This window comes from Vulpes vulpes, chromosome 1 (genome assembly GCF_048418805.1).
Source record: "Vulpes vulpes isolate BD-2025 chromosome 1, VulVul3, whole genome shotgun sequence".
Taxonomy (NCBI): domain Eukaryota; kingdom Metazoa; phylum Chordata; class Mammalia; order Carnivora; family Canidae; genus Vulpes; species Vulpes vulpes.
In genome coordinates, this window is record NC_132780.1 from 105,390,270 (window position 1) to 105,403,384 (window position 13,115).

General features: G+C 42.0%; 2 protein-coding genes across 2 annotated transcripts; both read left to right on the forward strand.

Moving 5' to 3' along the window:
* The first annotated feature begins 982 nt into the window (after positions 1–982).
* Positions 983–7,212, forward strand: LOC112913673 (putative protein ARB2BP). Its single transcript, XM_025990556.2, has 4 exons — positions 983–1,021; positions 1,556–2,611; positions 3,170–3,280; positions 7,027–7,212. Exons 1-4 carry the CDS (start codon positions 983–985, stop codon positions 7,210–7,212), a joined length of 1,392 nt encoding a protein of 463 aa, XP_025846341.2.
* Positions 7,213–10,097: 2,885 nt separating this feature from the next.
* On the forward strand, positions 10,098–11,625 carry TRMT10C (tRNA methyltransferase 10C, mitochondrial RNase P subunit). Its single transcript, XM_025989972.2, has one exon. The coding sequence runs from the start codon at positions 10,098–10,100 to the stop codon at positions 11,361–11,363; it is 1,266 nt and encodes a 421-aa protein (XP_025845757.1). The 3' UTR covers positions 11,364–11,625.
* The last annotated feature ends 1,490 nt before the right edge of the window (positions 11,626–13,115 follow it).

Here is a 13,115-nt window from a genome sequence, read left to right on the forward strand (position 1 = left end):
AGGATAGAAATAAGGATGATTATTTTAGATGGCATAAATAAGCTAACACTCAGAAGTTGAAGAAACTCATAGAAGGTAAGCAACCTGCTGAAAGTCACTCAGTCTAAAAATTTGGAGCTAGGATTTAAACCTAAATCAATCTCTTTCCAGAAGCTTCTCCTTTTAAAGGATGGTTAGGTCTAACCATCATTTACACTTTGGAAAATGACATTAATTACATAATAGCACCTGAGGTCAGTCACACTAGAAGAAAAAGGTTTTAGTGGAACAGGGAGGAATAGAGAATAGTCTAGATGGGTTGGGTGCTTTGGATAACCAAACACCTTTATAAGGCACCAGTTATATATGGAAATCAGAATATAAGATTCAGAGAGTGAGAAAAAAGAAAATAAAGCAAGCAAGCACCATCTTAATTTTGTCTTAAGCCTTAATAGCGTCTTGTGTGGCACTAAAAGTCATTTTCAGTACTACTTACTGGAAGTGATGGTTATGGATTGCCAGTGTCAGTTTCAAGAAATTAAGTAGAGAGCATATTCATGTATTTGTCAGGAACATGAATTTCAAAGTCAGCCTTAGTACCCAATCATTTATTGAATAATAATTTAGTTAATAATCTTCATAGCAAGCCACTTTATCTTTCAAAATCTTTTCTTTTCCCTTTAGGCTTTGTCCAGAATCACTATCTAAATTAACTTTTTAGTCAGCAGCTTTTTCACTTCTCTGAATAACCTTATCTTCTAGTATAAGATAGATTGATCATAGCCAATACTGCCTGTTTGACATTTCACCCCCACTGCCATCCCCTGCCATTTAACAGCAAAATTTATTTATTTTGTTTTTTTTTAATTAAGTGCTTACTATAGAAATAAACAAAGACCAACCAAATGAAAAAAGCCAAACCTATTTATTCTACGCTCAATCTAACAATGGAGTCAGCCACCATCACTTGCATTTTGTCAGAGACCCAAGGGCAGGCCGAAGGATGGGAAAGCTTTATAGTGGAAAAAAGGGAAGACTGTTGGTATGTCCTAGGACTATCGATCTGGGGAAGCTGCCAGTGTACTAACTAGAAGCAGAATACCTAGTGTCATTGGTTAGGGATGCATATTTGACTTTCTCTGATGGGTCCTAAGTTGGACGTGGAGATAAAAATGAGGAAAACTCTCAGTTATTAGTTAAGTCCTTGCCTTCTGGGGCCAGTTGTAACAGAGGTCATTGTTTAGCTTCCTGGATTGTCACTAGACATAGTGGTCTGGCTTCCTACAACTATGACTTACAGCAGGCTGGCTTCCCGGGGTATTGTAGATAAGGGGTTGGCATCCTGGGCAGATGCTACAGGTTGTTGGTCAGTTCTGTCATGATGTATGGTCTGGCCATTGTTCCTTATTTCACTGTGCCTTACTATTTTGCATCATTCACAATAATTTTGAGTTAAAGTCTTTACCATAAGTTACCAGCAAAGTACTTAATTTTAGCATGATTTCCTACAAGAATAATTTAACAAGCTGAAAATTTTATTTTTTTCTACCACTGACATGTTGCTTTTTATTTTCAGTGGTTACCAGTGACTCAGGAGCTGAGCTTCCAAAAATTTATTGAACAATCTGACTTACTAGAAGAACTTAAATATGACTTCAATGAAAAAGCTGAGTTGAGACACACGGAGACACAAAGGCCTTTTGTCTTTAACTATTATAAAAATGTTCTTGAGAGGAATAGCAAGCGCTACCAGGCCCTTGGCCATTTACTTGCACAATACATTTATGAGCTTTTGGAGAAAGTATGCAAATTACAAAAAGTGTATATCCCACCAGAGGCTGATAAGGAACCAAGAAGCTTCTTTTTCATGAGTGAGAAAGCATTATTAACAAGTCATCGTTCTGTTCTTCTTGTTCTTCTTCAAGACCATGGGGTCTTTAGAGCTGGTCAATGGAGTCAGCAGGCAATAATACATCATGGTCTCCAACATGGAAGTCAGATACCATGTATTCAAATGGCCTTGCAGGCCCATTATGATGTAATTGTGCTAAATCCCAATGACAATTTTGTGGACCTAAAGATGGAAAAAGAGTGGAAAGGCCTTTTAACACAAAATATTGGGTCCTCTTCCCTAAAAATGGTTCAGGCAGAGAATGTTTTATCTCTCCAGCAACCTCTCCAGTACATCCCTAAAAGATGCAGCAACACCCCTGAAGAACACCTGGCTTACATTTGGGATTACTTCATTTCAAAGACTGAAAGCAAGGATGTTGCTTTCATAGTACATGGTTATGGAGGATTGGTTTTTATGGACTTACTCGTACGTAGAAAGTGGGAAGTGATGAACAAAGTATATGCTGTTGCACTTATTGACTCTGACCATCATGTAGGACACCAGCTGGGGAGCGATGTACAGTTATTAGCCTGGATAAAGCACCACTGCCGTGAATGGGTAACAAGTCCTAAGCCTTTGGATAAACCTGCAGCTACTGTTTTAAAAAAGGAGTTCCCTATCGTTTCAGCTGGTACAGAAGAACACAACTTAGCCCCTTCCTCTAGCCTTCAGTCCATTTTTAAATACTTGAAAAAAGCTTTGAAAGCCAAAACAACTATTAATTTCTCCCGAGTGCCGGTAGTAACTAGAAGCTCCACAAAAAGAAAGCAAAGTGCTTAAGTTGCTTTGTCATCTAAGATTTTTTTTGTTTTGTTTTGCTGAAATGTTGCTAATGTAGATGCTAGAAGAAAAGGAATGCTTCACAGTATTATTTATGAAAAGAATATGCAGTGTTATATGCTGGCTTGAGGTTTGATTTGCTACTTTCTTTGAAAAGTGAATATGTTCTCTTTTGTGTTGATGAACAGTTAATACCATCTTTAATATTTTATAGTATTATTCAATTAGAGGACCTTTTGAAAAGCTTTCTTATGGCTTAATAGAATGTTGCCAAAACTGTAGATTGATACAGATTGATAGAGATTAAATTGATATAGATTAAATACTAAGTCAGTCTTTGATTTCTATGTTGTTAATGCCATACTAAAACTATGTGAACATAAAAATTATCCTAAACAAACTCCATTTTTTGTATGTTTGTGTTCTTTTGCTTAAATGTATTGGTCTTATGTTTAAATGTATTAAAGGTATTTACTCACACCTTCAGCTAATATTTGAGTGTCTACTATGTACCAGTCGATTGTAGCTGTTGAGGACACCAGCAAACAAGACCAACACTGTCTTTATCCTCATGGAGTTCACAATGGGCGACAAAATGCAAGTGTGAAGAGTGTTCGGAAATATAAGGTGCTGGGATGCCTGGGTGGCTCAGTGGTTTAGCGTCTGCCTGATGTAGATCAAGTCCTACATCAGGCTCCCTGCATGGAGCCTGCTTCTCCCTCTGCCTGTATCTCTGCATCTCTCTGTGTGTCCCTCATGAATAAATAAATAAAATCTTAAAAAAAAGAAAAAAAGAAGGGATCCCTGGGTGGCTCAGTGGTTGAGCGTCTGCCTTTGACTCAGGGCATGATCCTAGAGTTCTGGGATTGATTCGCACATCAGGTTCCCTGCATGGAGCCTGCTTCTCCCTCTGCTTGTGTCTCTGCCTCTTCTCTGTGTTTCTCATGAATAAATGAATCAAATCTTTAAAAAAAAAAAGAAAGAAAAAGAAAGAAAGAAAGAAAGAAAGAAAGAAAGAAAGAAAGAAAGAAAGAAAGAAAGAAATATAAGGTGCCATGGAACATCTAGCATGAGAGCTAACAGCCTCAGGCTCAGGGAATGCCTCCCTGAGAAGATGATGCTTAGTTTGAAGGACAATGGCAGTTAGCTGCGAACACAAATTCATAGGCAAAGGAATCCCATATGCAAAAGTCTTGACATGGGAGAAAGAAGTCCAGTTCAGCTGAAGCTAAAAAATTATGGGAGAGTAGCGTGAAGGAAAAAATTATTCATGATATTTGTTAAAAGACATAAGGAAGACTTTATTCAGCAAGGATTACTGCAATGGGGGTTTTGCAGTAAGGGAGAGATCAGGCTTAACTTCTGATTCACAAGGACAATTGAGGGGGGAACCTCATAGCCAAAGTGTAGGGTGAGAGTCAGTGAATGGAAAATTAACTAAGAGGAAACCTTAAGCATAAGAGAGATTCTTACAAACTGATTCAACCTAATTCCTACTCAAGGCAGGGTAGGATGGTAACATACTGGCAGTGGAGGATAAGGAATTTTATCAGATCTAGAGGATGATCAGATGCCAAAGGGGGAAGATTTTTTACACCAGAACTCTTGCTAAGACTAGACTAAGTGACATCAACAAAAACTGGACTAAGTGGACCAAGGATGGAGTCCTAGTCGAGAGGGGTGCTCAGAGGAGCCAGGCTCAGATTTGGTCAAGGAAAGAAGTTTTGTCAGTAGTAGGAAAGTTAAGTTAGAGAAATAAGCAGAGGTAGCTTGCTCAAGGCTGCAATGTCCATAGTTGTGATTTTCAACGTTTTTCTCCTAAAAATGGAAAACATCGAATGGTTTTAGACAGGAGAATATTTTCAGATTTACATATTATAAAAGAATATCCAGGGGTGCCTGGGTGGCTCAATTGGTTAAGTGTCTCCCTTCGGCTCAGGTTATGACCCCAGGGTCCTGGAATCGAGCCCCATGTCAGACTCCCCGCTCAGCAGGGAGTCTGCTTCTCCCTCTCTCTCTTGGCTCTCTCCCTGCTCACGCCCTCTCTCTGTTTCAAATAAATAAATAAAATCTAAAAAAAAGAAAGACTAGGTAATAAATGGCCAGAGAGATAATAATAAAGTTAAATTTACCCCATGTGAGGTGAAAGTTGTGATGGACTATCATCGGGCCTATAGTTTCCTCCCCTGAGGAAAGCAACAAAAAGAGGTTAGTTCATTGAGCCCATGCTTATGATCCATGTGAACTGACACATTTATCTTTCCCTCCTGTAGAGTAAGGGAAAGGTTGCATCTCACTCTTCAAGACAAATCCTTCCAGTTGTCTTCCACATAATATAAAAACAAATACAAATTAAAAATAAGAGGGATCCCTGGGTGGCGCAGCGGTTTGGCGCCTGCCTTTGGCCCAGGGCGCGATCCTGGAGACCTGGGATCGAATCCCACATCAGGCTCCCGGTGCATGGAGCCTGCTTCTCCCTCCGCCTGTGTCTCTGCCTCTCTCTCTCTCTCTGTGACTATCATTAAATAAATAAAAAATTTAAAAAAAAAATTAAAAAAAAACAAATTAAAAATAAGAGACAGGAGTCCATTTCCAGAAATGGAAACTCAAAGTAAGCTGCCATATCTATAAATTGGCTTCTATTCCCCCCACCCCACCCCGTTTCTTCCTTTCTTCGTGTTACAAAGGAAGTATGATTTCCTCCTCCTACCCAACACCAGTTCCCTCCAATTGTCCTCTGAATACCATCTCTTTCAATCTCCTCAGGAAGTTCACTCTTCTCAGTATCTTGTTTTCCTCATTCCTTTGCTAAAAATCCTATCATTTGGTCAAGCCTCTCCTACAGAACAGTAATAATAACCAACAGAAATTTCCTGATAGATGCCACACTGACTTTGACAAGCATAGAGTTTAAAAGACAGAGAAAATGAGAAACTAGATCAGGAGAGATACTCAAGGGCAGCCCGGGGGGCTCAGTGGTTTAGCGCCACCTTCAGCCCAGGGCGTGATCCTGGGGTCCCAGGATGGAGTCCCACATCCGGCTCCCTGCATGGAGCCTGCTTCTCCCTTTGCCTGTGTCTCTGCCTCTCTCTCTCTCTCTCTCTCTGTGTGTGTCTCTCGTGAAAAAATAAATCAAATCTTTTTAAAAAATGTTTAAAAAAAGGAAAGATACTCAAAGAGGAGATGGGAAAATTCTGGTGCTTCTGAGATTCTTCCTGGGAAGATGAAAAGAGATTGATGAAGGCTAGCAGCACAGGGTACTGTGTGCTGGGGATTGAACCCATTGTATATTGCCCCTGACAAATTTCATTAGAACATTTACACTTACTGATTCCATTTTCTTAGAACCCACTCATCCCTTAATCACGCTCATCTGGCTTCAGCGTCCAACCCTCAGGATAGGGTCCCACGTAATGGATGCCTCGCTATGTTACATGATATAGAGGCAGCATTTAACCCAGTTGACCCGTTTGAAATCCATTGGGCCCCTCTTCCTTGAAACACTCTTCCCTTGGCCTCTGCCATATTCTGATTATTTTCCTCCAGTATCGCCAGCTGCTCAATTTCAGTCTCCTTTGCTTACTCCTCCTCTTTATCCAGACCCTGGGTAATCTCTTACACCCGGATGGTTTCACAGACTGGTTTCAAAGCCTCAAATATGTACCTTTGATTCATTTCCTTTCTCCTTAACTTTAGACCCACGCAGCCAACTGCCATATATTGTAAAGGAAACATCATCAGACTTTGAAGGAAGCTCAGTTGTTGTGTCAAAAATTGCTCTCAACTCTGCCCTCACCCCATCTACAGCCCTTTTCTCCATTCCCTGCACTAATCACTCTGTCCTGATGCTCAAACTAGAATATTGACTTCTTCTCCTTCTACTCCCGAATCCCAATCAATCATCAAATTCTTCATTTTTACCTCTTAAATATCTTCCAAATCTGTTACTCTGTCAATAGGTCCTTTGACATTCATAAGTTTTTAATTTTGGTTAAATCCAAAATACCTATTTTTGTTGCCTGTGCTTTAGGGGTCATACAAGAAATCATCGCCAAATCCAATGTCATGACGTCCCTCCTCCCCACATTTCCTTCTAAGAGTTTTTATAGTTTTGACTTTCATGTTGAAGTCTTTGATCCATTTCGAGGTAATTTTTACGTGGTTTTAGGTTAAGGGTCCACCTCTGTTCAGTACCGTTCCTTGTTAAAGACTGTCCTTTCCCCAGTGAACGACGTTGTTCCTAAAGGGTTAATAATGGCAACTGAGTTAAAACATTCGAAAATGTGCTGGCCGCACAAAACCGCGCAGACGGGATTTTGACCCAGAGGCCACTAATTGGCACTACGTGACTCAATTCCACTTTCACGTTAAAGTTAACAGGTGAGCTCAGTGGAGCGAGAGGGATCCCGTGCCGCCTTCACGTCCCAAGCCCTGTAGCAGGTCGCCGAGGTCCCCGCGTTGAAGTCCTGGCATCAGGCAGCCGACGAGGAGCGACGTGTGAAGACATCTTAGCACTGCGTGAGAGCACTTTCTCACCACGCCGACAGCAGGTTAAGTGAAGAGGAAGCGACATTCTCTAAAGAGTTGGTGTAAGAGGATAAAACCAGAGGAGCACACGCGTGTTAGAGGCCCCTCGCAGGGCCGCAAACCCGGGACCCAGGGTCCCCACGACCGCGCGGCTGTCAGGACCGGAAGGCGGTCCGCTCGCGGCCGACGTCATAGGGAAGCGCCGGGGAGAGGGGGCGGGACTTCCGGCTGCGGCTGGGGCTCGTGAGGTCCGGAAGCCGAGAGGCCGAGCGGAGCGGCGACTGAGGTGCGTGTTCTCGCTCGGCGCTTCCCCGCGGAGCCGCGTCCCGCCGGGGTCCCTGCGGCGGGCAGCATTGGGCCTCTGTGTCTGCCTTCCGGGTAGGGATGCGCGTGTTTGTTGTGCTCTTAGTCGTGTGTGTTGAGCTTGAGAGGACCCGGGCGCCCCCTCGGGGAACGCCGCGGCGCGTGTGCGCCCGGGAGACCCGCAGGCGAGGGGAGGCCCAGTGAGGTGAGGAACGAGGAGGAGGAGACCTGGAACAAGAGCCCTGTTGCCGTAAATGATTTCCTTGTTTGTTTTAAAATTTGGGATTCGTTTCTATGATAGTCTAAAAAAAAAAATCTTTGCGAGTTACAAAGACAAAACTCGAAGGACTTTGTTTCTGAAATCAGTGTTCCTCATATTGGGGCGGAGGACTCCCCATTAAATATTTCAGGGAGCCTAAATTGTTTTCTTGGAAAGATGTCGACATGGGGCGCCCGCTGGCTCAGTCGGAAAAGCCTGGACTCTTGATCTCGGGGACCTGAGTGAGAGTCCACATTGGGTGAAGAGATTACTTTAAAAAAAAAAAAAAGGGACGCCTCAGCGGTTGAGCGCCCGCCTTCGGCCCAGGGCGTGATCCTGGAGATGCGGGATCGAGTCCAGCATCTGGCTTCCTGCATGGAGCGCGCTTCTCCCTCTGCCCCACCCCCCTCTCTCATGAATAAATAAAGTCTTAAAAAAGGGTGGGGGACAAAACAAACAAAAGCAACTAGAAAAGAATATTTAAGCTGTATATCCAAGGTGGGACTTGAACTCAGGACCCCAAGATCAAGAGTCACATGCTCTACCAACTGAGCCAGCCAGCTGCCCCAAAACTAAACTTTGTTTTAAAAAAATATAACAGAACATGTTTTAAATGTGAAAACCGTTGGTCCAGGATACTTATTTGAGAAATACTTAAGTGATTCCTATGAGCCATAAACTGCCAGGCACTGAGTTCAGTGTTAGTGGATTCATTGTCCTGGTAGCATATACCACCTCGTCAGACAAGTAAGTAGCCTGGCAAAGACCAAACAGCGTCACAAACGCTATGATAGGTCGAGTGTGCTGTAAGAACTAGTAGGAGGGATACTTGCAGCGAAGCTTGAGATGAGGAATAACTAGAGATGTAGCTGAAGCTTTGTGGAAAACTTTGAGCCAAGTTTGCAATGTAGCCTGGCAGCCATGGATTTCAGATACACACTGGGAACGATATGAGTGCACTGATCAGATTTGCACTAACTCCAAATGGGTTAGAGGTAAGGCAGAGCAGATCTGGACGCTAGAGGATGCAGTTAAGATAATTGGATTCAAAAGAAGTGACTGGAGTCAAGATGTACTTAGAAAATAAAGGGACTATAATTCCGATGGATTATATATGGTGGGTGTGAGGGCGGTAATAAAATGACTCCCAGTTTCTGGCTTCAGCAAATGGATGAATACCTGTCTGTAGCCCTCTTGTTTTTTTTTTCCAATCTAAAATTTTACATGTGAGGTCTAATCTATCTCCATGGCTTCAGTCACCATTCAACATAAGAAACACTTCAAATGCAACATATTAAAATCTCTCGGAGGGCGGCCCCGGTGGCGCTGAGGTTTGGCGCCGCCTGCAGCCCGGGGTGTGATCCTGGAGACCCAGGATCGAGTCCCACATCTGACTCCCTGCGTGGAGCCTGCTTCTCCCTCTGCCTGTGTCTCTGCCTCTCTCTCTCTCTCTCTCTCTCTCTCAATAAATAAATAAATAAATAAACAAATAAATAAATAAATCTTTAAAAAAATAAAATCTCTCAGGACGCCTGGGTGGCTCAGCAGTTAAGCATCTGCCTTCGCTCAGGTTGTGATCCCAGGGTCCTGGGATCGAGTCCCACATCAGGCTCCTTGCAGGGAGTCTGCTTGGGCCTCTGCCTGTGTTTCTGCCTCTCATGAACAAATAAATAAAATCTTAAAAAAAAAAAAAAAAAGATAATCTCTCTCCCTTCCCTTTCCAATTTGCTGATCTGAACCCAAGGCAGCTGCTTAAGGGACCGAGGCACCCAGGCACCTCTATTTTGTTTTTAAATCAGTAGGTCTTCCTCTGTTTCTTTTTTGAAAACATGAGAGCATTAATAAAGCAGCTCTTAAGGGTTTTTTTCACTAGTTGCCATCCTCTTTAGCTTTTCTGCCCTTCATCTTCTTGTCTTGATGTGTTGCTTATGTTAAGGATCTTGTGTTTGGGTCTGTATCCGGACTCAGTATAGAATGGAGAAGAATACAGTGTCATGATCTCCCCCTTTCAGCAGTACATTACTTTGTTACCCAAAAGTACTGTTACTCTGGGCCCCTAAATGCAAATCTAAAAAAGATCTTCAAGGTATTCTTTTCCCTGAAGCAATAGTGAAATTCATGTCTAAAATAACCCAAATAAGTTAAACTTTTAGCCTGGTGAGTGATTACAGGCTCTAGGCCACAGGAATCTAGGAAAAATTAATGGAATAGCAAATAAAGTTGAGCTTACTTTGTGTTTCAAAAATCAGTTGCTTTTTGGGGGTCTCAAATTTATACTTGCACAATTAGTTGACAGGTTTTAAACATCTTTATCTAACTTTGCATTACATTTTGCTTCTTTTATAGGGGTCTTACATGTCTGTTTTCCTCAAAATGAATGGTAGTATCATCTTAAGATCTTTGGCCAGATTTTTGGTGCCATTTACCATTCCTAGGAAGAGGAGGGTTTTATGTTCAGGAGTTCTGCAACGATACTTGTCTTCCAAGATACCAACTGTGTCCTATCCCAATAAAGAGAGTACATCACCTCCTGAAAAGCTGGAATTGGATAGTTGGAAAATTACGATGAAATCTAGTGTGCAAGATGTTTCAACTGACTCAGGTAGCAAAGATGAAGATCCTGTAGTTGCCATGAAGGAGTTAATTGAGATGTGGAGATTGCTTGGCAGAGAAGTACCAGAACACATCAGTGAAGAAGAACTCAAAACTGCCATGGAATGTGTTTCTAAATCATCAAAGAAAAAATACTTAAGATATTTATATATCAAGGAAAAAGCAAAAAAAGCTAAGCAAGCAAAAAAGGAATTGAAGGCAGCAACAAAGGAAAAAGCAATAAAAGACCAGCTGCTAGAAACCACTAAGGAAGATAAACAGCAAAACTTTCTATTTCTACGACTTTGGGATAGGAATATGGACACTGCCATGGGCTGGAAAGGTGCTCAGGCCATGCAATTCGGGCAGCCTTTGGTTTTTGACATGGATTATGGTAACTATATGAAACCAAGAGAACTTCGGAATACTGTTTGCCAACTTTTAGAATCTGAAGGATGGAACAGAAGAGATGTCGATCCTTTCCATATTTATTTCTGCAACCTTCAAGTAGGTGGTGCTTACCATAAAGAGTTAGTTAAACGTTATGGAGAAAAATGGAGTAAATTGCTTTTAACAGCAACAGAAAAGTCTTACGTAGACTTATTCCCAAAGGATAGTATTATATATTTAACTGCAGATTCTCCCAATGTTATGACTACTTTCAAGCATGATAAAATTTACATAGTGGGGTCTTTTGTTGATAAAGGAACGCAGAAAGGCATATCCCTAGCCAAAGCAAAACGGCTGAAGCTGACAACAGAATGCCTTCCATTAGATAGATATTTACAGTGGGATATTGGTACCAAAAATCTCACCTTAGATCAAATGATGCGTATTTTGTTATGCCTGAAAAACACTGGTAGTTGGGAAGAGGCTCTGAGGTTTGTTCCTAAGAGAAAACATGCTGGTTATCTGGAGATATCTCCGTCTTCTCAAGAGCTTGTCAAGAGATTGAAGAGGTCAAAGACTTTTAATTCATTTCCAAAAGACTCTCTAAAAATACACACACAGAAAAGGTGGCTTAAATGAGAATACTGGACAACTTAAATGGTCACAATATATGTAAAACCATGATGCTGTATGCCTCAAATTTATACTGTAATGTATGTCAGTTATAAAACTGGAAGAGAAAAGGCAAACGGTGGAAATCCAGTTCCGCTGGTATATTTCTTCCTGAATGGAATTCACTTTTTCTTTCTTTTAAAGGTTTTCTTTCCAAACCAAAGTGTGTTTTTCCCCAATTAATTAAATTTCTGCAAAACTTTGGAAATATATTTTGTTTACTATAAAATAATAGTCTTTTTTTTTTTTTTTTTTAAAGATTTTACTTATTCATAGACACAGAAAGAGAGAGGCAGAGACACAGGCAGAGGGAGAAGCAGGCTCCATGCAGGGACCCCGATGTGGGACTCGATCCCGGGTCTCCAGGATCACACCCCGGCTGCAGGCGACGCCAAACCGCTGGGCCACCGGGGCTGCCCTAAAAATAATAGTCTTAGTTAAAAGAATTGTCCATGGGAATCCCTGGGTGGCTCAGCGATTTAGCGCTTGCCTTTGGCCCAGGGCATGATCCTGGAGTCCTGGGATTGAGTCTCACATCAGGCTCCCTGCATGGAGCCTGCTTCTCCTTCTGCCTAGGTCTCTGCCTCTCTCTCTCTCTGTGTCTTTCATGAATAAATAAAATCTTTAAAAATAGATAAAAAATAAATGAATTGTCCAAGTTTGTTGAGCCCAGTAAAACAATTGTACTATTGCTGTAGCTTTTTTGTGAATATTTTTTAGTCTCAGACTCCATTCCCCACCCCACCCCTTTTTTTTTTCAGATTTTATTTGGGAGAGAGAGTGTATGCGCATGAAGTAGGGGAGGGTCAGAAGTTGAGGGAGAAGCAGGCTCCCTGCTCAGGACCATCCCAGGACCTGGCGGTCATGACCTGAGCTGAAGGCAGACACTTAACCAACTGAGCCACCCAGGTGCCTCCCCTACTTTAAGATTTATTTATTGATTGATTTAGGGAGGATAGGAGGAGGGGTCGGGGGAGAGTGAATCCTCAGGCAGACTCCGTGCTGAGGGTAGAGGCCCCCTGATTCAAGGCTCCATCCCAGGACCCTGAGATCATGACCTAAGCTAAAAATCAAGAGTTGGCTGCTTAACTGACTAAGCCACCCAGGTGCCCCTCCATTTTCCTTCTAAAATATTCCTTTAACAATGCCAAAAACTACCATTTCATCAACAATTGATACAGAGGGATGCCTGGGTGGCTCAGTGGTTGAGCGTCTGCCTTCGGCTCAGGGTTTGATCCTGGGGTACTGGAAGAATGAGTCCCACATCAGGCTCCCTTCGAGGAGACTGCTTCTCCCTCTGCCTCTCTGTGTGTGTTTCGTGAATAAAATCTTTACAAAAAACCGATAAAAGATTTTAAACTTCAGGTGGTGTGATTCACTTATTAAGGTAACATTTAGTACAATGCTGGGCATGTGATAAGCACTAAAATTTATTGTTTAACCGAATCTTGGTTAAACAAAAAGTTAAGACATTCCTTGGTGTATCATGGGATTTGGCTATATTATTAAAAAATAGTTTTGGGGGTGTGTGTGAAATTGATTTCTTGTCCTCTTAGAAAAAAGGGGGAGTTATTTGATGAACATTACATACAGCACTTCCCTACTGTAGTATAGAGAGCTTTCCTTTTTTTTTTTTTTAGGTTTTATTTGCGAGTGAGGGCCGAGGCAGGAGCAGATTCCCTGCTGAGCGGGTAGCTGGATGTGGATGTGGGGCTCCAT